The sequence below is a fragment of the Mus caroli genome, unplaced genomic scaffold (genome assembly GCF_978045245.1).
Source record: "Mus caroli unplaced genomic scaffold, Mus_caroli_1 scaffold_5, whole genome shotgun sequence".
In the NCBI taxonomy this organism is placed as follows: Eukaryota; Metazoa; Chordata; class Mammalia; order Rodentia; family Muridae; genus Mus; species Mus caroli.
In genome coordinates, this window is record NW_028227260.1 from 154,964,115 (window position 1) to 154,991,415 (window position 27,301).

The following is a 27,301-nucleotide window of genomic DNA, read 5'->3' on the forward strand; positions in this document are numbered from 1 at the left end:
TATTATATTTATACCACTACCATAGCAATGAGGCTATTTTGTCATACCAGTCATTATATAGTACCTCACAGGGTTCTTAGATGCTTTGTAAGACTGTCAATAACTTGTCACCCCAAAGAGCACACATGTAACCTTCCAGCACTGTGAAATCTTGTCAGTGCCAGCTTGATTTCCCCATGTTTTATGACTCAAGTATGTTGTATCATCAGCAATACAGTCTTAACCATGAAGTTCTGTAGATTGCCAAAAAATTGGCAATAGCTTATAATGTTTGGGGGTTTATGGAGCCAACAAACTCCAAAAGAGGTGACCCATTCCTGGCACTGGGCTTTATATTTGTTACCCTGCAGTGTTTAATAGGGACATTGTCATCCTGATGTAGGGGTAACTCCATTTAAATTCTTATATATGTATACATGTATATTTTATTTAAAAAGCTTCTACAGGAGTAGGTTTTCATGGTTTTTTTTTCAAGTACCTTTAGTGTTAATAATCACTACCCATACTCACTTCTCTCTCCTGCCCTCCCATCCTTACCCCACTTAACCCTTCAATTTCTCCTGTTCCCTTTTCATATCAACTGCAGTGCATCTATCCCATTTTCCTTGAAATCTGCCTTCCCTTGTTGGCCCCTTGCTAGTTTCCTGATCTCTATGGATACTCCAATTTAAAACAGATATCTAAAGATTCAGAGTTAGCATCCACATATGAGAGAGAATCTGAGGCATTTGTTTTTCTGGGTCTAGGTTACCTCACGGAGAATGATTATTTCCAGCTCTATCCATTTACCTGCAAATTTAATTTCATTTTTCTTTACAGCTGAGTAATACCTCATTGTGTGAATGTATTGCATTTTCATTATCCATTCTTCAGTTGGTGGATGTTGGCTCTTTCCTTTTTCATTCAATTATGAATTGAATGGCAATGAATATGGATATACAAGTATCCCTATAGAGGGATGTACAATCCTTTTAGATGTATGCCCAAGAGTGATATAGCTGGGTCATATGATAAGTTTATTTTCAGCTTTTTGAGGAGGGAGGGTGTCTTAGTTAAAGTTTCTCTGGCTGTAATAAAACACCATGACCAAAAGCAACAGGGTTTATTTCAACTTATACTTCCATATAATAACCAATCACTGATGGAAATCAGGACAGAAGCTCAAAAGGGCAGGAACCTGGGTGCAAGAACTAAATCACAGATCATGGAGGAACACTGCTTACTGACTTGATCATTATGTCTTGATCAGCCTATTTTCTTATACAACTCAAGAACACCTGTCCAAGAGTAGCTCTGCCTATGACTACCTGGGGCCTCCCATATTAATCATTAATAAAAAAGCAACAGCAAATAAAAATACGGTACAGGTATCCTATCTGGATCTCTAGGCCATGTGGGCAGCTGGAAAGTTTCTGTGGAGAAAGTAGGCTGGAATCTGGTGAATCCCAAAGTGGAAGCTTTTACATTCCATGCAGATTCCAGAATCTTCACTATCTAGAGTTTCTTTGCTACAGGTACCAAGGAACAGTCTTTTAGAATTAGGCTAGGAATTTGAATACACCTGAACGCTCCTTCTCAGTATTCTGTTCCTTTTCTTAAGGATTCAAACTTGTTAGGATGCACCCAGCAGGAAATGGGTTAAGCCTTAGCTCAGCCACTCTTCCTATTCCAGTTTTCCTGTGCCTGCTTCCTACTACCCAAAAGGAAGTAATCCTTTCAGATCTGTTTAGTGCTAATGCTACTTTCACTCACAGTAGATAAACTTCCATAAAATGCTCTGCAAAATATTTAGGACTTTTCATTAAATCATTACATTTTCTTTTTGTTCTTAACAGCTAAAGTTATTTTAGAGAAGAGTTAAAATTTCATTTCTTTAGTTGAACATTTTCTAGTAATAAAAGCCATGCAAATAGCACTCTTCGCTTGCTTCTTTCTGAGCCTTTTCAATTTCTGCTCTAGTGCCATCAGAAGATACTACCTTGGTGCAGTGGAATTGTCCTGGAACTATATTCAGAGTGATCTGCTCAGTGTGCTGCATACAGACTCAAGGTAAAAATTCTCTGTCAAGTGCAATATTGTGAAGATATGATTTTGACTGTGTTTATTTGTGTGACCCAACTCATACATATATTACAAATGATGAATTAAGGTTGTTTCTACTGACATGGAGAAAAGTCTACTAGGTGTTTCTTAGTGTAAAAGCATATAAATTATGTATAATATTCCATTTTTACAAAATTAATAATTACTAATCAAAACTCGGTGTGTGTTTGTTTGTGTGTATGTGTGTGAGAGGGTGGTAGGGAAAAGACATTCTAAGCAATTAGACTGCATAGACTAAGGGGTCCAGTAAGTAATTTTTAACTTTTACAATGTTGTTACACACATTATTTCTACACAAAAGTACACATCTACACAAAATATAAAAATAAACACATTCATCTCATTACCATTTGGAATGGAGAGGGTCTTATCCTATATTGTTATGTACTGTGTTCATTAACTCACTAATTCACTCATTTTGTGGTACTTCGGAGTCTCCTGTTTTATTTATGAGTGATTTATCATTGAGATACAATCCCAGACACATTACTGTTATTTTAGTGAATAGATTATCTGGTGGTATCTTGCTGGAACAAAGGACATAGTTCTGTTTTAGTTTTTCTTTTGTTTTGTTTTTATATCTCTGGCTGGCCAGAATGGCCTAGAACTCAAAAATATCCACTTGCCTCTGCTTCCTAAGTTTGGGATTAAAGGTATGAGCCACCACAATCAGCTGTTTTAGTTTAAATTTTTAGAACGTTCAAGACTCTTCATACATTTTGATCTTCAGAGCATGGGATTATATTTACCTCTGCATTTGCATCAGAAATAAGTCTTACATTATTGCTTAATTTTTTCCAGTCTTATAAGCATATAATATTGTATCTTTAATTGTAATATTTTATTTGTAATGAGATCCATCATCTTTTAAAATGCATGTTGGCTATCAGAGTTAATTTTTCAGATTTTACTTTTTTTATGTTTCACCCATATTTCTTTGGGGGTCTTCCATTTTTTTAGCTGCAAAAACACTTATTACATGTATTCATTATCCTTTATTTATATTATAATTTCTCCTAAGATTATCTATCTCTTGCCTTACTTTATAACTTACTTATGAAAACACCTAATTTTTATAGTCAAATATAAATTTTTCACATCCTTAAATTTGACAGTGTTGGTTAAAATGTCTTTCACACCTCAAGGTTTTATGTGTGTCCTTCTAGATTTTGTTGTAAGAATTTAGTATTTTTGACTCTAATTTATCTTGACATTTATTTTGCATGGCATAAGAGAGTGATCTATTTAGCTTGACTTCCATCTGTGTAAATAGCCTATCATAATTGCACCACCACATTCACCACTCTAGCTTTATTTTTAATCATCATTAGTGAGTTTTGGTATTAAAGTTTGGTTTAATTTATCATATAAATTGGTGAGTATTCCATCCTTTTCTATAGAATTATCTGTTATTTAAAAATTAGGCAAGACTTACTATGATTCCATTTGTCCCCAGTGAGATTTAGGATAGTGTTAATAACATTTCCAGTGGAAAGCTCTTTTAGGTTTTTTTTTTTATATTTATTTGTTTTATTTTATTTTATTATATGTGAGTACACTGTAGCTGTCTTCAGACACTCCAGAAGAGGGCATCAGAGGCAGGTGAATTTCTGAGTTCGAGGCCAGCCTGGTCTACAGAGTGAGTTCCAGGACAGCCAGGGCTATACAGAAAAACCCTGTCTCGAAAAGCCAAAAAAAAAAAAAAAAAACAAACAGAAGAGGGCATCAGATCTTGTTACGGATGGTTGTGAGCCACCATGTGGTTGCTGGGATTTGAACTCAGGACCTTCGGAAGAGCAGTCGGTGCTCTTAACCACTGAGCCATCTCACCAGCCCTCTCCTTTAGTTTTAACAATTGCTTTGCTACAGTGTTTTACTTTTTCATGAATCTTTAAATTGTCTGTAGTTACATGCCCTTAAATTCTTGTGTCTTTGCTAGTTATTTGTGAATAAGCTTGCCAAAATTTTCCCTGTTTTATTGGTGGTAGTTCTTTAAAAGAATGAATTTGGAGGTTTTATTTTATTTGAGACAGGATTGCATGTAGCCCATATTGGCTTCCAACTTATTATGTAGATGATAAAGATGACTTTGAACTTCTGATCCTCATGTCTCTACCTCTTGAGTTCTGAAATAACAGGTATGTACCACAAAATTTAACATTTCTGAGTTGTTTTTTAATTTGAGGATTTTATACACGAGTAAATTTTATTTGCATCATTTTTACCCCCCATATTTGCCCTTCCAACTTTCTCATGTGCCCCCAAATATTTCCTCTCAAATTTGTGTGTCCATGGGTACAGAATTCCTGTTCTGCCCAGAAGACACTATCCCAAAACAGTCATTCTGGTCCTTAGTCTCTTATAATCTTTCTGCCTACTTTTCCATTATGTTTCTTAAGTCCTAGATATACTTTATTACAGATTTCCCATTTGGGACTGGTCCCCATGGTCACCTATTCTCTACATTTTGACTAGTTGTGGATCTCTCTAATAGACTCTGTCTATTGCACAAAGAAGCTTGAGATATCAGAGCTGTTCTTACCTATGGTATAAGAATGGGTATTTAGAAGGCAAATGGAAACTATATTACTTTAGTGGTAGGGTAGTAGTAGATCTTCCTGTAGGGCCTGTTATCTCTTTAGCCAGAGGTTCTTTGCAAGGCAATGAATTCCCTTCAACTGAACAGATTTTAGATCCAGTTAGACAGCTGTTGTTTACCTCTAAGACACAAGTGCTACTATTAAACAATTGAGGCATCTTGCTGGTCTCATCATTGTTGTGGTTCTTGGGCTTTACATTGGGTAGAACTGATAACTTATCCCTGTTGGTAGCTTGCATAGCACCTTCTGACACTATGAATGCTAACCCACAAGGAGGGCGTTTCCAGGTTAGTACTAGCTGAATTCCCCTCAACTTCTATGACCAAAGCATGTGATGTCTTCAACAATAGTATGTTATCTTCATAATTTGGCATGTAGCCAAGAGCAATGACAATAGCCTATATTGTTTTGGGGCTTCTCTTAGAGTCCTCCCAACTAACAACTAGAAAGCTTCCCCTCCAGTTTTCCTTTCCCACTGTGTTCTGCTATCCCTATTTCTAGAGCTCCTTTTGTCCTCCTTCCCCAATGGTCTCTGTTTAATTTTTGGCTTCCTCAGATATTCCAAGTTACAGAATCAAACCTAAAGATTCAGAGCTAAGATCCACAAATAAGAGAGAACATGTGACATTTCTCTTTCTGTGTTCCAGCTTCATCCATTTACTTGTAACTTTCATGGTTTTGTTTTGTTTTTCTTTACAGTTAAATAGAATCCCATTGTATATATTGAAAGACTCTGGCCAGCCTTAGCATGGCAAACATGACTCTGGCAGGCCTTGCCCTTGTCTCCCATTTCCTCTGCCTTACTAAAAACTATTAGGTCACATTTCTAAAGCTAGTCATCAAGGTCTATTTCCTTATTTGGCCACTTCCTCTTCCTGAGGCTGACTACCAAGGTCCAGTCTTCAAAGTATTGAAGTCCAGCAATCAAAATTCCCCTTTGGCTCACCTAATTAACATGCCCAATTAAAATTAAACACCTCATCCTAATACAGGGTTTCCCATTTTACCTTTATGAACTGCCCTTTGCCTATGTGCCACATGTGTCTCCTCTCTATCCAGTGGCAGTCCTTGTCCACCCCTAATTCCAGGACAAATACATCTTAACCCTCTCCCATGTTTCCTTCCCTTTCTACCTTCTCCTCTATCTCCTGTCTTGTCTTTCGTTCCCTGCTATCTGTCCCTCTGGGGAAAATAAAGATCCTTTGTGCTGAGAACTTGGTCTTGGGGTGGGTGGGGTGTCCAGAGCTCATATAATTCCTTGCATATATACACTACATTTTCATTATCCATTCATCAGTTGATGGATATTTAGGTTAATTCCATTTCTTTGGTATTGTGAATTAAAGCAGTAATGGGCATGGATATGCAAAACCTCCATAGTAGAATATGGAGTTTTTAGGCATATATCTAGTAGTGGCATACCTGGCTCATATAGTAGTTCTGTTTGTAGCTTTGTGAAAACCTCCACACTGATTTCCAAAGTGGATTCACCAGTTTACATTCCATAAATAAGGGTTCCTCTTTTCCCACATCCTCGCCAGATCTTATTGTCCTTTTATTTATTTATTTACTTACTTATCTTGATGGTGATAGGCATTCTAATTGGGATGAGAAGGAATCTCAAAGTAATTTTCATTTTCATTTCTCTAGTTGCTAATAATGTTAAACACTTTTAAAAGTGTTTATTAGCTTTTTTATTTCTTCTCATGAGAACTCTGTTCACTTCCACAGCCTCTTTGAAAATTGGGTTGTTCATTTTTTAAAAGATATTATTTACTTATTTTATATATGTGAGTACACTGTAGCTGTATTCAGACACACTAGAAAAGGGTATCGGATCCCATTACAGATGGTTGTGAGGTTGCTGGGAATTGAACTCAGCACTTCTGGAAAATCAGTCAGTGCTCTGAACTGCTGAGCCATCTCTCCAGTCCTGTTCATATTCTTTTTTTTTTTTTTTAAAGACCTACTTTTAAACTTTCTTTGATTCTAATATGGTTACAACATTTCTTCCTTCCCTTTCCTCCATCTAAATTCTCCATTATATTGTTCTTTCAAATTTATAGCCTACTTTTTAAATTAATTTTCATTGCATATATATATATATATATATATATATACACATATATATAAAATATATAAAACCTCAGTCTGTATGTATGTTTTCAGGGCTAACCATTAGATAGTTAGTGTGTTCTTTCCTAGGAAAGACTATTTCTATCTCTCTCAGCATTCCTTAGTTACTTGTAGTTATTAGTGTAGTGGTAAGACCTCCTGAGCGTTTCCCTGTCCACTTTGGCATATGTATTGGTATCACCCTTGTTCAGCTTACATTTGAGAGGTTATGTTGGTGATATTACTAGGGGACACAGTCTCACAGCAAAGTCCATGATCCTCTGGCTCTTGCAATCTTTCTACTACTAGGCTAGTTGTCCTGGGTTCTCTAAGAAAGCAGGCTGAGCAAGCCTGAAAAATCCTGCTAGTAAGCAGCACTCCTCTATGGCTTCTGCATCAGCTCCTGCTCCAAGTTCCTGCCCTATTTGAGTTCCTGTTCTAACTTAATTCAATAATGAATAGTGTTGTGGAAATGTAAGCCAAATAAATTTCTTCCTCGCCAAGTTATTTTGGGTCATGGCGTTTCATCATGTTAATAAAAACCCTAACTAAGATATTGGTACCAGGATTGTGGGGCATTCCTGTGACAGACCTGACTGTTGTTCTGGGTAGGATCATGGAAGGACTTTGGAACTTTGGGCTAGAAAAGTCACTGAGTGTTCAGACCTTGGTAAACTGTTCTCTGGGAGTGTGAAAGTTAAGTATGTTAAGAGAAATGCAGCAGGTGGAGGCCTGGATTATAAAGATCCAGAGGAAAGTTTAAGAGTCATTTAAAGACTCTATCAAGCTGTTACACATTTTGAATTAAGAATCTGGTTCTGGTCAGCTAGAGCTGAAGAGACCAGCATCATTAAAGTGAAACCTTTGTGTTACTGAGAAATTGGTGCTGGTTAGCTGGAGATGAGAAATTGGTGATTAGGAAGAAATTCATCATTAAGGTAAAATCATGTGGGAAGTATTTCCTCAGAGTCAGCACATAGAAGCTGTGCTCCACAGAAAGCCAAGATTGTACCTCATACAGGCAGCTGAACTTGGTAGTGAAAGAGTTTCCTAGGTAGTACTAGTTTTAAGGACATAAAGGGTTCATGGATGCAGCCTCAGTAGCAGTTGGAGGCACAGGATTAAAGGGGTCATGCAGAGAAGTTGAGGCATGGCACCCTGAAGAAAGTCCAAAAGAGGCTATATATTTGTGTACTGAGTGTGTGTGTGTGTGTGTGTGTGTGTGTGTGTGTATTATAATGGCAATCTAGTGGCTTGGCACAATGAATAATACTTTTACTATAAAATTGAATTGAGGAGGGTTGAGAAATGACTCAAACATTAAAGCAAGTTCTTTACAAACATGAAGAACTGAGTTCATATCACTAGCAACCACATAAAAGATTCTATCACTGGGGAAGCAGAGACAGACAGATCCCTGGAACTTTCCATATAGTCAGTCTATCTGAATCAGTAAGCTCCAGGTTCAGTGTCAAAAAAATAAGGTTGAATCCTGAGAGATGACGCAGTGGTTTAGTTGTTTCTGCTCTTGGACAGGACCCACGTTCAGTTTCCAGCACTCACATGATGGCTCACAACCCCCTGTGGCTCTAGGTCTAAGGGATGAAAAGCTGTCTTCTGGTTTCTGCAAGTACCTGCACTTATGTAGCATATACTCACACAGATACAATCACATAATAAAGATTTTTTAAAAAGGTATAGAGATAAAGAAAACACCAAACATCAAATTCTGATTTCCATATTCACACACAGAGTGGAGGACAGGGAGAAGGAGAGAAGGAGAGAGGGAGATAGTGCACACATATATTACACACTCTTAAAGTGAATCTCATATAGTAAATAATTCATTAGCCTTTTATTATGTAGGAAGTCACATGTATTTACCAGAGAAAACATGAGAATTTTTGTTTTAATAATACAATTTTATAATCTAAGTTATTTTAACAACAGGATAAGCTGACTCTAAACACATCCTGACAGACTCTGCCAAAGTTTGAAATAAACAGCTAAGGGAATTCAAATTTATATTATCTGTTCCTACAGCTGCTCAGCCTCTTCTAAGCAAGAGTCAGAAAATATAATGGGTTTTCCAGCTGGTTTTAGATAAAAAAGTGAAACAACAATTCATGTCAGGGATAATTATTGCCAAGTACATTTTGGCAGAATTATATATCAAATTCCAAGGGAAGCACAAAAGTTAGGAGGAAACAAAATTTGTGAACCTTGGAACACTGCCCACTTACTGTTACTGAAGCTGAGGCAAGCAAATAAATCATGTTTCTGTTACAGTGGGAAATACTCAGAATGTCTCAGCCTGGGGAGCTATACATTGTCTGGTACAGACTTATCCTAGAATTCAGTAACACATTCTGATAATACTTAATACATATCTAGTATATCACTTTAAATAGAATTCTAAATTAAACCACAGACTGCTTGTCCTGGAACTTTCATTTTTCTAGCTTCTTCAGAGAAGGAAAAAGTATTTCTTCTGCGTGCTTTTGATATTTGCTTTCTGTGCTCATCTAAGAGCTTTCCCTAGAAAACTTTCTCTGTATATTTTCTTATCTTTTTTTTTCCCTTGTATTTTCTTAAGACAGGGTCTCATTTTGGTTGTCCTGAATGTCCTAGAACAATGGAAATTAGGCTGGTCATAAACTCCCAGTAATCTTTCTGCTTTTGACTCCTAAATGCTGAGATTATAATCATGGACCACCACCACACACACACACACACACACACACACACACACACACACAGTTCTCTTGTGTATCCATCTTTTGTCTTAAAAGTCAGAAATGTTTAAAATAAAAGCACCGTGGTAGTTACCTATCTCTGGATATGGATGTGAGAATTCTTCACAAACATCAAAATATTTGAAGAAAATAGGTAGAGCATACTTAGTAGAACTAAGAAAGTGAAATAGAAAAAGAGATAAAGGTAACAAACTAGATATGTGTTGACAAGTATGAAAGAGCATGCAAGGGAGTAAAGAGAATGAACTAGAGGGAGAATAAACTCAATGATACAGACTTATAATAGTGACAGAAGTACACATAGCCAAGACCAAGGCTGTGGAAATTTTTTAGAGATGAATAATATTAGAGTATGCTTAGGTGTACCCTTCTTTTTTGCTCAAGATACTTGCAGAGGGTAAGTAGTGAAGGAGTTCATCCTCTGACTTGCTGGTTCTTCCTTTCACAAGTATTAGCTATAAATTCTCAAGCAGCTGGCTTAGCTTCTATTTCATTAGGATACTTGAAATTTTGGTACAGGGACCTTTGAACCCCCTTGGCTTACTGTGTCAGAGAGGAGAATTACAAATTCCATAGGTGGATCACTGGGGGTCTGGTGAATCAAGGGGAATATACTCCCTCCCCCTTTACCATTCTATCATCACAGAGACCAGCTTCCATGCTAGATCTTCATCTTTGTCTTTTGACAGATTCTGCATGGGGAGCGTTAAACAGAACTAGTAGATACCTTGACCATTAGCTTACCAACACATTTCCTTGTATGAACAATGTTTCCTTGGTGTGACTTTACATTCTAGACTCTAATTCTCTGTAAGGCTTCAGATAGTCATGTGAGTGGAGGCACTACACATAAGAAAGGCTAACAAATACCTAGATAATCTGTGTCTGATTATCAGAATGAAGTATGGTCATTTCTAGCATGGAATGGATCCAAAGTAGTTAATGTGATATGGAGAAGCAGGTTGGTCTCCATGGTAATCAGACATATTAGGAACTCAGTATAGGTTTCTGTTGCTGGCATGTTAGGAATAGGTGGCAACAGTAAATAGGCTAGCCTATAGCATGGATTGTATGATATTTTGTCTATGTTGTTTTGTGCTTCTTCAACAATGGAAATTTTCTTATAGCACTGACATGTGGTATGAAGATCTTTCTACTTTTGCGACACTCACTAGTATGTCTCTATTCCAGAAATCTTTGTCACTGATCTTTTAATCCTTTTCTACTAGGCTACTGACAAGAAAACAAAGGCATTTCTTGCTGAACATAATCTTTTTTTTTCTTGTTTGTTTTTTGAGACAGGGTTTCTCTGTATATTCCTGGCTGTCCTGGAACTCACTTTGTAGACCAGGCTGGCCTCGAACTCAGAAATCCACCTGTCTCAGCCTCCCAAGTGCTGGGATTAAAGGCGTGCACCACCATGCCCGGCTTGAACATAATCTTATATAGCAGCCATATAGTCTATATATAACTGAATCCTGAGCAATTTCTCTTTCAGTATACTAAATAATAACTGGTTAAAATTTGGCCCATTTGAGGCATTTTTTCATCTACTACTATATACCAATGCCACCAACAAATGTGTTGTGGTATATTAATAGTTAATTTTTATCTTATACCAGTGTATGATGTTGACCCATCTGTAAGCCCAGGGGAGTGCCTCTACCCAGAAACTGGTCATCATCTGGTATCTCCTGTAAGGCTACAAGTATGATGAGGCAAAAGTGGATGAGAGGGTCCCTGGCCCCTGTAACTTTTATACTTAGTTTAGACCTGTGACCCATGTAGTTTTACAATGCATTTTTCTTCAAACAAACTCTATTTACTAGAAGAGCTTCCTTATCAACCCTGGGCCTTTGGCCCACAGCCAGTATACAACGTCTTTTGTCAAGGCCTTCTGTTCACAGAGCCAGTCAACTGGCTCTCAGGTATCCTGGAAACTCTGGAGTGGAGTGAAATTTGGGGCTAAGTGGAAGAGCAGGCCAGTAGAATATGATAGAAGTTCGGTAAGCTCCATCTTTCCCTGGTCGGTCAATGTCCTTGACAGAGGTCTCTGAAAAACAGAGTATCAGTTCAGACATTTGACTGCTAGATCCTAACAGAGGACTGTTAAGGTCTTCCTTTGTGACTGGATTTGTGACTATGAATTGTTCTTTTTTTTTGTTTTGTTTTGTTTTGTTTTGTTTTGTTTTGTTTCCTCCCCCCCTTTTCTCCCCCTCCCTCCCCCGAGACAGGGTTTCTCTGTGTAGCCTTGGCTGTCCTGGAACTCACTCTGTAGACCAGGTTGGCCTTGAACTCAGAAATCAGCCTGCCTCTGCCTCTCAGGTGCTGGGATTAAAGGCGTGCGCCACCACTGCCCGGCTGAATTATTCTTCTAGCAGGTTTTTTTCTTTATGTGAATGGAACCAAAGATGGTCACCACTTGTGAGATTCCTTCTAGATGTTTTGTTTTGTTTTTCAAGACAGGTTTTTCTTTGTAGCCCTGGTTATCATGTAACTTACTCTGTAGAACAGGCTGGCCTCAAACTTAGAGATCTGCCTGCCTCTGCCTCCCAAGTGTTGGGATTAAAGTCATGTGCCACTACCACCACCACACAGTTAGGTATTTCTCATGAAATCTGCCTCTTTCTTTCAGCTACTCCTTCCAACCTTTACTTCTACATTTACTTCCCTCTGAAAGGGTGCAACCTTTTGTCCAGTGTGTCAGGTTCTCTCTTTTCTACTGCTCATTTCTTATGATTCATGTTTTAGATGACTACAGAGGACCTGCACACACATGTGTGACAGGGAAGGACAGAATTTGCTCTATTGGCAGACAGACACAGTTCTATGTTTTGCTAAAAGAATTCAGACATCACATTTCTCATCCATACTGCATGTTACATTTTTGAGGAACAAATACAGGGACCTACTGGGTGGCCCTGTCATGGTATGTGCCCAGATGGATTTTCCCATGGTCGCCATAGTGTCTCCATGGTTTAGATGTCTACATGTTTCACAAAGGTTATTTTATTTTATTTCATATGTATGAGTGTTTTGCCTGAATGTATATGTATGTTTACCACATGTATGCAAAAGCTAGAAGAGACTATTGGATCCTCTGGAACTGGAGTTACAGACAATTGAGAGTGGTTATGTGAGTGCTGAGAATTGAACTTGCTCTGACAAAGCAACAAGTGCTCTTAATCTGAGCTATTTCTCCAGCCCTCCACCCCCAGTGGAGGAGGTCGTATAACCTTGTTCCTAACCTTTATATGTAATGCACTTGTTTCATTTAAGTTTTCAGATTTATAAGTAGGTCTCTGCCCAAGTTTAGAGGTTAGTGTTTTTATGCACTTATAGCTTGTAGGCATAATCTTTTTGTGTACTGTGTAAAGATTATCCTTGTATTAATCAAATGCTAATTTCTCTGCCCCCCACACCTTGTTGCAATCTAGACATGGCATTGTAATGCTTATCCCAAATATCTCCTATTTCAAGTTTGTGTAAACAATACTCACCATTTATTTTCTGCATTGTCAATAAAAGCTGATCAGCTAATGGTTGGGCAGAGGAGAGAGTAGGGTGGGACTTCTGACATTCAGGGGAGGGAGAGAGGGAGAAGAAGGGGTATTCAGACATGGAGAGGGTAAGAGGGTACATGCTGGGAGAACAAATTTGAAGTCCAAAGGGCAAGACCAATAATAAAATGCAAGCATCTCAGGGATTTTGGCTGGGAGGTAGCCAGAGAATAGATCAAGGTTTTGTGCTGTAAAGCTTGTTTAAATAAGTAGAAGTCTCAGTCTTATTCATTTGGGAGCTAGCCAGGGATATAGAGAAATACTACCACTTTTAAAAATACATTTACAATAGCTGGTATTAAATTGTCCAAACCAAATTAGAAAAAAAAAATACTTTCAAGTAACATTGCTCAAATAATGATAGCTTTTGTTCCTCTTTACGTGACTTTTATAGCTTTGGATGGATAAAGGTCTTGATTTATGAAGTAAATGCTCGAGCAAAAGCTGACCTTGATTTTACAGTTTTGAAACAAACACACAAAAAATTACTGTCTGAATTTTCTTCACTTTTGTTCTTTCTTTTGCATGCAGAAAATTGTTGTGGAGAGGCAGTGTAATATCTGAATCAATAATTATAGGGAAGTAAAGGAAGAAATTTCAGGATGTATTTGCAAGTTCTAATTTGTTTATAGATATTAGAAGAGAATGGGATGAAAAAATGGGTTTCCATCTGATTTTTGAAGTGGAATCAAAGTCCTTCAAAATGAATAACATTTTCTTTTCTTTATCCAGATTTCTTCCTAGAATGTCAACATCTTTTCCATTCAACACCTCCATCATGTATAAAAAGACTGTGTTTGTAGAGTACACGGACCAGCTTTTCAACATTGCCAAGCCCAGGCCACCCTGGATGGGTAATGAAAACAATATTGAGTATTAATTATGATACTAGGCACCGCATTTCCTAGTAAGGATCCTTAACCTCAGGCAGGACTGCACTTACAGAGGGTGGTTACCAAAGGTTATATTCTTTAACCAGGTATCTTTAACTACCTTCAGGGAAATAAACTGGCAGTATTTTCTGTCTCCACTGCTTGGCTTCAACAAGCTTGGTCTTGGATTATTTCCTTTTCTTTCCCTCTTCAATCCAGTTTTATCTTCTACAGTTTTGTAGCTTTAAATTTTCATATATGTTCTAATGACTGCACTTTTATATTTATTTGACTCTTTCTCTAAATTTTAACTGTTTATCTCCACTTAAATATCAAATAAACTTGTAGCATGTTCTTAAGATATTTTTTTTACATTAGGAACGTTTTTATCAATGCTAGAGATCCAACCCAGGACCTTGCACATGTTAAACAAGTGTTCTAATACCGAGTAACACCATTATTACCTACCTTAGAATTGTTGCTGAGAATTGTAGGAAAGAAATACTCTCAATTCTAAAGAGCCGTCTCTATAGAATTAAGACTTTTTTCATGTAGTAGCCACAAACTGGTTCATCAACCCTTGGCCCATGACTCCTCTGCAATCTGTATGAAGGAAGGCTAGTAATATATAAGATTTACTTTTGAGAATTTATTTGTAAGACATTCTTAGTATGTTCCCTACTCCAAGATGGGAGGGAGGCCACTTGAGAAGGAAAACCATTACCACCTATTAATACTGTATGATTACTAGAGACTTGGTCAAAGTTCAAGAAAGAGAAATTCCACAGAATACAGTTAAAAACTGTGTCATCTTGGAAAAACAAAGGTATTTCATAGTTTTACTCCACTGTCTTTAGTTCATTCAATAAACCATTTATAGGCATCTTATGAAAATATTCGCAGACTATAACTCTTATTTTCCTCTTGATTTCTGTGTCATGAACTAACTTGTGATAATCTAGATGCAATCATAGGAATCACCTATGATCTTTCTACTTTTTTTCCTTTCCCCCTCACATAAGTAAGGTCCTACATATTATGTTCCCTGTATACTTGTTTAATCTTATTTTCTATTCTGCCAATCATTTACGTTAATTCAGCCATTTTATTAAACGATGCCAAATTTATTTATTTATTAAGACTTTTGAATGTGTTTTATTTGCTTTTAATGCTGTTCTTCTAGATAGTTAAATTAATGAATATATTGAATGGTTTGTCAGAAATAGTTCCTCAGAACAACCCTGAGGCTAAACTTGGGTTAATGGAAAGCATAACTGCTGTTCATCAGCTTCTGCTGTGACTTTTTTTTTTATGGCACCTTTTTATTTTTATTTATTTATTTATTTTTATTAGATACTTTCTTTATTCACATCTCCAGTGCTATCCCAAAAGTCCCCTCCACACCTCCCCCACTCCCCCAACCACCCAGTCCCACTTCCCTGCCCTGCCGTTCCCCTGCACTGAGACATATAAAGTTTGCACCACCAATGGGCCTCTCTTTCCACTGATGGCTGACCAGACCATCCTCTGATACATATGCAGTTAGGGACACGAGCTCCAGGGGGGCACTGGTTAGTTCATATTGTTGTTCCACTCATAGGGTTTTCTGCTGTGACTTTAACCCTTACTTTTATAATGACAGGATTTCTGGTATGTCATTCTTCAAGTAATCTTTGAGGAATATCTTATTTTAACAGGTTTGCTAGGTCCTACCATTTGGACTGAGGTTCATGACACCGTGGTCATTACACTTAAAAACATGGCTTCTCATCCTGTCAGTCTTCATGCTGTTGGTGTATCCTACTGGAAAGCTTCTGAGGGTAAGTCAAATTCTCTCCTATTGCCCTGCCATTCTAGTTGCAGAACAATAAGAAGTATGTTTTTGATAATAAGTTCATGTTACTCCATTTTGGATTACTATAAAATAAAATACTTAGCTGGATGCCTTACAAAAGTCAGAGGATTATTTAATTAATAGTTCTAAGTTTTAAGAGCATCAACTATAGTGACTACTCCATGTAATATAATAAGTGATCATAGATGTAAACATTTGGAACAATGAGCAAAAATTAACCTTTTTTTCTTAAATGTCTCAATACTGTTACACTGGGACAAAGTCTCCAGCATAAGAAACTGAGTGACATGACTAAACCATAGCAATGTCATACCTTGAATTCTATCCATTCTTTTGTATATAAGTATTGAAATTTAATAACAGTATCAGCAATAATTACTTATATGTTCAAGGCCCTGTGCTTGCCAGTGGTGGAATCAGGTCCACAAGTAGACCCAGCCAACTCTAAAACTTAAACTCTGAAACACTGTTCTACTGTGCAGGGATTTGTATAGGTAATGTTGAATTTTGTTTATATAACTGGAAATTTCCATGAAGTAAACTTGGTGTGGCTGGGTCCAAGTATTCAGTGATACCTTCGCATTATTTTTTTTTTCTCACAATTTTGCTCTATATTTCTTTCTCTTTTGCTGTCATTTCTGGGTAGACAAATTCTCTCCTATTGCCCTGCCATCTTTAACATTATGGCAAAGCCACTGAAAACTCAAGATTTGCTTTGATTTTTACATAAGGTGATGATAATAAGGAAATACCTTTTAAAAATATTTATTGATATTATAAACTATGGAAGAGCTATATTGGGAAGAGGAGCACCAGCCTTATTTTATCTGCCTATGAAAAGGTCTTGTCACACAAGAAAGTGTTTCACTAATATAAATTTATATAAGTAGTTCACAAGAAAGGCAAAGACTCAAGAAGCAAACTAATCTTTAATTGAGGCATTCATCATTCATGGTCTCTGATGTTAGTTTTACAGTTTGTATCTCAAAGATACTAGAATGTAAATATTTCAAGATAGGTTCATTGTGTACATTTGTTGTTTCCATAGTATATAACATAATACCTAGCATGTGGTCATTGTTCCATATAAGAACAAAAGTATAAAAAACACCATTTGCTTTTTCTTCCTAAAATTATATATGTTCCTCACCCATTAGACATATTTTTATGGGGGCTGAAGTATAGCTTAGTGATAGAGTACTTGTCTAACATGTTTTATTTTTTATATTGGGACCATGGAAGCATCAAAGCATTGCTAATAAAGATTGATAGTACACACCTCTAATTTCAGCACTCAGGAGGATCATTATAAATTCTAGGCCAATATGAGCTATAAAGTGAGATCCTATATTTAAAAAAATTTGCCCCTTCAGGGCTGGAGAGCTGGCTCGGCTGTTAAGAGTACTGAGTTCAATTCCCAGCAACCACATGTTGGCTCACAACCATCTGTAATGTGATTTGATGCCCTCTTCTGGTTTATCTAAAGAAGAGTGACAGTGTACTCACATACATAAAATAAATAGACATCTTTTTTTAAAAATGCCCCTTCTAAATATATTTCAAACAGGATGTGCCACTTTTTAAAAGGCTGATCCTCTGTAGTCACAGTGTTGGTCCAGAGATGAACAGTTTATCTATTAATGCCATCTTTTGGCTGTAGTTGATTGGCCTAGAGGTGAGTATCTTGCCTAACTAAGCTATGCCAAAGGAAAAAAGTTCCCTCCTTTAGGACTTTGAAATTTTTGAGAAAAGATCTACTATTACCAGATAACCCTGTAACTTTTAGGACAAAGTCAAATTATTACTTCATGGATTTCTTGTGACCCTCCTCCCAATGAGCAATGTCTTGGAAAGGGGGAGTGGGTGGGTTGGTGAGCAGGGGGAAGATGGATGGGATAGGGGGTTTTCAGAGGGGAAACCAGGAAGGGAGATAACACTTGAAATGTAAATAAAGAAAATATCTAATAAAAAAGGAAGAAGAAAAAGCTGGGCAGTAGTGGTGCATGCCTTTAGTCCCAGCACTTGGGAGGCAGAGGCAGGCAGATTTCTGAGTTCAAGGCCAGCCTGGTCTACAGAGTGAGTTCCAGGACAGCCAGGGCTAAACAAAGAAACCCTGTCTCGAAAAAATAAAATAAAACAAAAATAAATAAATAAATCCAGTATTACTATAATGCTGCTATTTTTATTCTAATCCCCTGTGTTCTCCCTTGTGGAATCAGGCTGAGAATCCTAAAAATCCTATCATGTCAGCCATCCTTTGCCCAAATAATTTTCTAGGGGAGATTAAGTCTCATCATATGAAGATGAATTTGATTTTTAAGGAAAGGACTTTTAATAGTTCCTTATCTCCTTATTTTCACATGCTAATAGCTGTTTAGCAGATTAAGATGAGATCATTAAAATAACATATTTGACCATGGGCTCCACTCTAGCTAGTTTCTACTTAACCTCATAGTATAGGAAAGAGGTGAATGGGTTGCCAGTTGACTCCAATACTGTCAAGATAGTCTATAGCATTTACAAATAAAGGAAATCATTAGTAAATTATTGGAACACATAGTCTATATTATATACCCTAAGTTGTCTTGGCTAGAGAGATGGCTCAGCAGTTAAGAGCACTGATTAGTCTTCAGAAGGTCCTGAGTTCAAATCCCAGCAACCACATGATGGCTCACAACCATCCATAATGAGATCTGACGCCCTCTTCTGGTGTGTCTGAAGATAGCTACAATGTACATAGATATAATAATAAATAAAATAAAATAAAATAAATCACACCTATAAGTTGTCATTCTGAAATGGAAAGGTCTTAACTTGGGAATTTTCAAACTAATGTGGCCAAATAGCAAACAACTTCCTACTCTTTGGAATTTCCTAATGAAAGAGGTGGAATATGAGAAGACTCTTTAATATTAAGAGATATTAAAGAGAGATGACTGTTGCTTCTTGATATGTTTGTTTTTGTAGGTGACTTTATGTGCTTGTGGTTCTCTCCTTTTTGGTTTTGTTGTAAGATGCCTAATATCTTGTCCTTTCTTTGGTGCAGGTTACCTACATTGTGTTGGAGTTTTCCTTCTAGGATCCTCTGTAGGGCTGGATTGGTAGATAGATAGATACTGTTTGAATTTGGTTTTGTACTGGAAAACCAAATTTTGGTTTCTCCATATATGTTGATTGAGAGTTTTGTTGGGTATAGTATCCTGGGCTGGCATTTGTGTTTTCTTAGAGTCTGCATGACCTCTGATCAGGCTCTTCTGGCTTTCATAATCTCTGTTGAGAAGTCTGGTGTAATTCTGATAGGTCTACCTATTTATGTTACTTGACCCTTTTCCCTTGGAGCTTTTAATATTTATTCTTTGTTCTGTGCATTTAGTGTTTTGATTATTATGTGATGAGAGGATTTTCTTTTCTGGTTCCATTTATTTGGTGTTCTATAGGCTTCTTGTACCTTTATGGCCATCTATTCCTGTAGGTTGGGGAAGTTTTCTTCTTTGATTTTGTTGAAGACATTTTCAGGTCCTTTGAACTGAGAATCTTCATTCTCTTCTAATCCAGTTTTTCTTATATTTGGTCTTTTCATTGTGTTCTGCATTTCTTGTATGCTTTGGGTTAGGAGATTTTTATGTTTTGAATTTTCTTTGACACTTATGTCAATCTCTTCTACAGTTTCTTCTATACCTGAGATTCTCTCTTCTATCTTTTGTATTCTGTTGGTGATACATCTGTAATTCCTGACCTCTTTCCTAGGCTTTCCTTTTCCAGGTTTACCTCCATTTTTGTTTTCTTTTTGTTTATTTTAAGATTTATTTATTTATTATTATACATAAGTACACTGTAGCTGACTTCAGAAGCACCAGAAGAGGGTGTCAGATCACATTATGAGTGGTTGTGAGCCATCATGTGGTTGCTGGGATTTGAACTCAGGACCTTTGGAAGATCAGTCATTGATCTTACCTGCCGAGCCATCTCTCTTTCCACAAAACTAATTTTTTAAGAGTTTACCAATCCAGTGTCTGTAAAATACCAAATATATTGTTCTAATATTACAAAGTTTGGCTGTCAGCAAGAAAATTTCTTATATATAAATGCATGGAGATGCAGCTTTGATGTGTCATTAAAGAAACATTGTTTTAAACTTTATGTTTTATAAGTATGGTTTTTAGGATAGGAATTACATAAAAAAATATTATCCTAATTTAAAAGTATTCTTAGAGACCTGTTTGGCTCAGCCATGTGTTGTTGCCCAAAATGGCTTTAACCCTTAGTTATTTATTTTTACACCAACTTTCTGTTATCAATGTTACAGATTTTAACCATACATCATAATTTATAAGCCAACATTTTATGACTAAGACATAGAGAACATAATAAACGTATACATTTTTAAAATTTAATTTAATTTATTTACTTATTCATTTTACATCCTGCTCATTAACCCCCTCCTGAATGTGTAAGCTAGGCCTAATTAAATGTTGTCTCTTAAAAGAGTTGCCTTGGTGATGATGCCTTTTCACAGTAATAGAAACATAACTAAGACAGAAATTGGTACCAGGAGTGGGGTATTGCTGTGATAGGCCTGACCATATTTTTTGTTTGGAAGAATGTGGATTTGGGGACTTTGGATTTGGAAAAAGGTAGAATGTTTTAATTGGGGCCTTAATAGGCCATCCTATTAGAATTAAGGAACCCATTGGTGCTGAGGGTGATTTGAACCATGAGAGCCTGGCTCAAGAGTTTTCAAAGGAGAAGAATTTTAGTATGTGGCCTAGAGACTGTTCTTGTGATATTTTAGTGAATAATGTGGCTGCTTTTTGCCCTTGTCTACAGTAAATATTCAGATTAATTGTACTGACAAAAGAAGTTTTAAAAAAGCATAGTGTAGACTTTATCCTGTGGTTCAGTCTTATGAAGAGAATTTTGATCAAGCATGGGACGCTTAAAAAGAAAAAATACAGAATGTATAGTTCAAAGAATAAAGGGGCACCAGGAAGTAGAATACAACTGAATCCTATGTTCAAGGAGGTAAACAAATTAAAGGAGAGGTGACTTCAAGGCAAGATCTCACCCAGCTAAGCTTATTGTTTGTGCTATTGCAGTTGAATGACGGACTTGGTTGATTTCATCTGGACTTTTAATCTTGAATGAACTACAAGCCAGAAATGGATTTGATCCAGAACTTTAGGAATAGTGGCCATGAAAAGGTTTGGTCCAGGTATGGTGTTGCATACCTTTAATCCCTAGAGACAAAAGCAAGCAGATCTCTGAGTTCAATGCCAGCCTGGGATAGAGCAAGTTCTAGGTGAAGAAAAGCAGAAGTCCAGGCATGGTGGTACATGCCTTCAATTCCAGCATTCAGGAGATACAGCCATGCAAATCTCTGAGTTCAAGATCAGTTCACAGAGTAAGTTCCAGACAGCCAAGCAGTGAAGGAGTTGGAAAACAGAAAGCTGGTGATAATGTAATAGAACAATGGGGCCATGTTCTAATTCCAGCAAGCAGCAGAACTCGGCAGCTTTGGCCATGTGGCTCTGGCTTTAGAGTTAAGAATAGAAGGGACTACTGGGACAATTAATGCTGGTTAGCTGGAGCTTAGAAATTTAGTGGTGATTAAGAGACCAGCATCACTGAGGTGAAATCTTCTGGGAAGTGTTTTCTAAGAGTACAAAGAAGCGGTGTTCCTAGGTAGCCAAGGTTGTACCTCCTGCTGCAGCTTGACTTGGTAATTTTTAAAATCACCCAGATGGTTTTTGAAGTCATTAAGGGGCTGTGGAGAGCAGGTGAGGCTTAAAATTGTGAGAAGTCAGGGAAGGCCATTGGTGAAAGTGAAGTCTCAGTTGCAGGAATAAAGGGGTCAAAGAGAGCCTATGACAGGCTATTGGTGAAGCCTCATTGTAACAGAAGACACTAGCATATTGGAGATGCCAGTATCATGGGATGACCACCAAGAACAGCAGCAGCAGTTTAACCTAGAGTACTACAGAGGTCAGAGCTGGAGAAGTGACCTAAGCCCTTTGGAGGATCCCAGAAGTCCTCTTGTGGATCTCAGACATTGAAACAAGAATCTGTAAAATTGAAGTTGCCTTGGCACGACAGAAGAATGTCCCACGACAGAAGAGTGGATACAGAAAATATGGTTCATTTACACAATGGAATACTACTCAGCTATTAAGAACTCAGATATCATGAGTATTACAAGCAAAAATGGATGGAAGTAGAAAATGTCATCCTGAGTGAGGTAATTCAGACCCAAAAGTTACATGCATGAACTACAGGGATGGAAATGGAAAAGAGCCTGAGGAAAGGAAGGTTCAGCAACAGGCCCAAAGTGGAATACAGATCCAGGGGAGGCCCCAAGGCCTGACACTATTACTAAGGCTATGGAGCACTCACAAAAAGGGTCCTATCATGACTGCCCTCTGGAAGACCCAACAAGCAACTAAAAGAGTCAGATGCAAATATTTGCACCCAGCAAATGGATGGAAGCTGGTGACCCCTGTAGTTGAATTAGGGAAATGCTGGAAGAAGCTGAGGAGAAAGGCGACCCTGTAAGAAGACCAGCAGCCTCAATTAATCTGAACCCCTGAGATCTCTCAGACACAACCACACAACATACATCAGTGGATATAAGTCCCCCAACATATATACAGCAGAGGACTGCTGGGTCTGGGTTCAGTCAGAGAAGATGCACCTAACCCTCAAGAGATTGGAGGCCCTAGGGAATTTTGAGGTCTGGTGGGTGGGTGGTGGGTGATAGGGAAATCCTCGTGGAGACAGTGGGCAAGGAGGAGGTATGGGATGTGGAACAGTTGGAGGGTGGACTGGGAGGTGAATAAAATGTGGACTATAAAAATATAATAATAATAATAATGATAATAATAATAATATAATGAAAGAAACAGAACATTTTCTCCAAAAAGAAATATGATCTGGGCAAGAGAATCTTTGACATGAAAGGTACAACTCAAGGAAGGGAGAAATACAGAAAGACAGCAATGCAGGTGACACAGAAAGCTGACCTATTAGCATGGGGACAGCTCAACAAACTGACTGAGCAAGAACAGATCATCAGACTGCAGCCTGGAAAACCTTGATGCTGAAATATACATTTGCAGAAGGACAGATGATTAGGACTGCAGTTATGAAGGATCACCACATCAACAGATCTTCTTTTTTTTTTTCTGTTTTCTTTTTTTTTATTATGTATTTTCCTCAATTACATTTCCAATGCTATCCCAAAAGTCCCCCATAACACCCCCCACTTCCCTACCCACCCATTCCCATTCTTTTGGCCCTGGCATTGCCCTGTATTGGGGCATATAAAGTTTGCAAGTCCAATGGGCCTCTCTTTCCAGTGATGGACGACTAGGCAATGTTTCGATACTTATGCAGCTAGAGACAAGAGCTCCGGGGTACTGGTTAGTTCATCATGTTGTTCCAACTATAGGGTTGCAGATCCCTTTAGCTCCTTGGGTACTTTCTCTAGCTTCTCCATTGGGAGCCCTGTGATCCATCCAATAGCTGACAGTGAGCATCCACTTCTATGTTTGTTTGACCCCGGCATAGTTTCACAAGAGAGAGCTATATCTGGGTCCTTTCAGCAAAATCTTGCTAGTGTATGCAATGGTGTCAGCGTTTGGATGCTGATTATGGGATAGATCCCTGGATATGGCAGTCTCTAGATGGTCCATCCTTTCATCACAGCTCCAAACTTTGTCTCTGTAACTCCTTCCATGGGTGTTTTGTTCCCAATTCTAAGAAGGGGCACAGTGTCCACACTTTGGTCTTCATTTTTCTTGAGTTTCATGAGTTTAGCAAATTGTATCTTATATCTTGGGTATCCTAAGTTTCTGGGCTAATATCCACTTATCACTGAATACATATTGTGTGAGTTCTTTTGTGATTGTGTTACCTCACTCAAGATGATGCCCGCCAGGTCCATCCATTTGGCTAGAAATTTCATAAATTCATTCTTTTTAATATCTGAGTAGTACTCCATTGTGTAAATATACAACATTTCCTGTATCCATTCCTCTGTTGAGGCGCATCTGGGTTCTTTCCACCTTCTGGCTATTATAAATAAGGCTGCTATGAACATAGTGGAGCATGTGTCCTTCTTACAGGTTGGGACATCTTCTGGATATATGCCCAGGAGAGGAATTGCGGGATCATCCGGTAGTACTATGTCCAATTTTCTGAGGAACTACCAGACTGATTTCCAGAGTGGTTGTACAAGCTTGCAATCCCACCAACAATGGAGGAGTGTTCCTCTTTCTCCACATCCTCGCCAGCATCTGCTGTCACCTGAATTTTTGATCTTAGCCATTCTGACTGGAGTGAAGTGGAATCTCAGGGTTGTTTTGATTTGCATTTCCCTGATGATTAAGGATGTTGAACATTTTTTCAGGTGCTTCTCAGCCATTTGGTATTCCCCAGGTGTGAATTCTTTGTTCAGCTCTGAGCCCCATTTTTTAATGGGGTTATTTGATTTTCTGGAGTCCACCTTCTTGAGTTCTTTATATATATTGGATATTAGTCCCCTATCCGATTTGGGATAGGTAAAGATCCTTTCCCAATCTTTTGGCCTTTTTGTCTTATTGACGGTGTCTTTTGCCTTGCAGAAGCTTTGCAATTTTATGAGGTCCCATTTATCGATTCTCGATCTTACAGCACAAGCCATTGCTGTTCTATTCAGGAATTTTTCCCCTGTACCCATATCTTCGAGGCTTTTCCCTACTTTCTCCTCTATAAGTTTCAGTGTCTCTGGTTTTATGTGGAGTTCCTTAATCCACTTAGATTTGACCTTGGTACAAGGAGATAGAAATGGATCAATTCGCATTCTTCTACATGATAACCACCAGTTGTGCCAGCACCATTTGTTGAAAATGCTGTCTTAGAAAAAGCACCTGAGCAGCTGGGGCGCAGGGTCTGCTGACACTCGCCAACTGCCCACAACACCCGCCACAGGATCTTAAGACTTCTGGTGAGGGGAGCACAGCTTCTGCTCCAATCCAATTGCGCGGGACCTGAGACTGCATTAGTTAGGGAAGCAGAAACCAGCCTGAGTAGGGCCGCAGGTCTCACCCGGCCGGATCAGCGCCAGGGTAGCGGGAGCGCAGGGTTGCCTGACACCCGCCAGCTACCCACGACCCCCGCCGCAGGATTTTGGGACTGCTGGTGAGTGGAACACAGCTTCTGCTCCAGTCCAATCACGCGGGACCTGAGACTGCTCTGGTTGGGGAGAGAGAAATCCGGCCCACACAGGGCCACAACCCTCTTCCGGTCAGAAAAGCACCTGAGCAGCTGGGGCGCAGGGTCTGCTGACACTCGCCAACTGCCCACAACACCCGCCACAGGATCTTAAGACTTCTGGTGAGGGGAGCACAGCTTCTGCTCCAATCCAATTGCGCGGGACCTGAGACTGCATTAGTTAGGGAAGCAGAAACCGGCCTGAGTAGGACCACAGGCCTCATCCGGCTGGATCAGCGCCGGGGTAGCGGGAGCGCAGGGTTGCCTGACACCCGCCAACTACCCACGACCCCCGCCGCAGGATTTTGGGACTGCTGGTGAGTGGAACACAGCTTCTGCTCCAATCCAATTGCGCGGGACCTGAGACTGCATTAGTTAGGGAAGCAGAAACCGGCCTGAGTAGGGCCACAGGCCTCACCCGGCCGGATCAGCACCAGGGTAGCGGGAGCGCAGGGTTGCCTGACACCCGCCAGCTACCCACGACCCCCGCCGCAGGATTTTGGGACTGCTGGTGAGTGGAACACAGCTTCTGCTCCAGTCCAATCACGCGGGACCTGAGACTGCTCTGGTTGGGGAGAGAGAAATCCGGCCCACACAGGGCCACAAGCCTCTTCCGGTCAGAAAAGCACCTGAGCAGCTGGGGCGCAGGGTCTGCTGACACTCGCCAACTGCCCACAACACCCGCCACAGGATCTTAAGACTTCTGGTGAGGGGAGCACAGCTTCTGCTCCAATCCAATTGCGCGGGACCTGAGACTGCATTAGTTAGGGAAGCAGAAACCAGCCTGAGTAGGGCCACAGGCCTCACCCGGCCGGATCAGCGCCAGGGTAGCGGGAGCGCAGGGTTGCCTGACACCCGCCAGCTACCCACGACCCCCGCCGCAGGATTTTGGGACTGCTGGTGAGTGGAACACAGCTTCTGCTCCAATCTTTAAATAGTGACAACGATAACAACTAACCCCAGAGATTACCAGATGGCGAAAGGTAAACGTAATAATCTTACTAACAGAAACCAAGACCACTCACCATCATCAGAACCCAGCACCCCCACTTCACCCAGTCCAGGGCACCCCAACACACCGGAAAAGCTAGACACGGATTTAAAAGCATATCTCCTGATGATGATAGAGGACTTCAAGAAGGACGTTAATAACACACTTAAAGAAATGCAGGAGAACACTGCTAAAAAGGAAGAAGACAATAAAGAGGAAGCACAAAAATCCCTTAAAGAATTGCAGGAGAACACTGCTAAAGAGTTACAAATCCTTAAAGAAAAACATGATAACATAATCAAACAGGTAGAAGTCCTTACAGAAAAACAGGAAAACACATCCAAACAGATGATGGAAATGAACAAAACCATACTAGACCTAAAAAGGGAAGTAGACACAATAAAGAAAACCCAAAATGAGGCAACACTGGAGATAGAAACCCTAGGAAAGAAATCTGGAACAATAGATGCAAGCATCAGCAACAGAATACAAGAGATGGAAGAGAGAATCTCAGGTGCAGAAGATTCCATAGAGAACATCGGCACAACAATCAAGGAAAATGGAAAATGCAAAAAGATCCTAACTCAAAACATCCAAGAAATACAGGACATAATGAGAAGACCAAACCTACGGATAATAGGAGTGGATGAGAATGAAGATTTTCAACTCAAAGGACCAGCAAACATCTTCAACAAAATTATAGAAGAAAACTTCCCAAATCTAAAGAAAGAGATGCCCATGAACATACAAGAAGCCTACAGAACTCCAAATAGACTGGATCAGAAAAGAAATACCTCCCGACACATAATAATCAGAGCAACAAATGCTCTAAATAAAGATAGAATACTAAAAGCAGTAAGAGAAAAAGGCCAAGTAACATATAAAGGCAAGCCTATCAGAATTACACCAGATTTTTCACCAGAGACTATGAAAGCCAGAAGATCCTGGACAGATGTTATACAGACACTAAAAGAACACAAATTCCAGCCCAGGCTACTATACCCAGCCAAACTCTCAATTAACATAGATGGAGAAACCAAAGTATTCCACGACAAAACCAAATTCACACATTATCTCTCTACGAATCCAGCCCTTCAAAGGATAATAACAGAAAAAAACCAATACAAGGACAGGAACCACGCCCTAGAAACAACAAGAAGGTAATCCCTCAACAAACCTAAAAGAAGACAGCCACAAGAACAA

The 27,301-nt window shown here is 38.9% G+C and overlaps 1 protein-coding gene across 6 annotated transcripts in view; it reads left to right on the plus strand.

The window, feature by feature from the left end:
• The first annotated feature begins 1,702 nt into the window (after positions 1-1,702).
• F8 (coagulation factor VIII) overlaps positions 1,703-27,301 on the plus strand; it is a 231,296-nt gene continuing 205,697 nt past the window's right edge. For 5 of the 6 annotated variants that reach the window (XM_085838320.1, XM_085838319.1, XM_085838321.1 and 2 more), the window contains exons 1-3: positions 1,704-2,049; positions 13,867-13,988; positions 15,704-15,826. In XM_085838320.1, coding sequence (XP_085694446.1) covers positions 1,904-2,049; positions 13,867-13,988; positions 15,704-15,826 — 391 coding nt within the window. In that variant the 5' untranslated portion in view covers positions 1,704-1,903. Of the gene's footprint in view, positions 2,050-13,866; positions 13,989-15,703; positions 15,827-27,301 lie in introns of all 6 variants that reach the window. The other variant, XM_085838324.1, reaches the window with a different exon arrangement.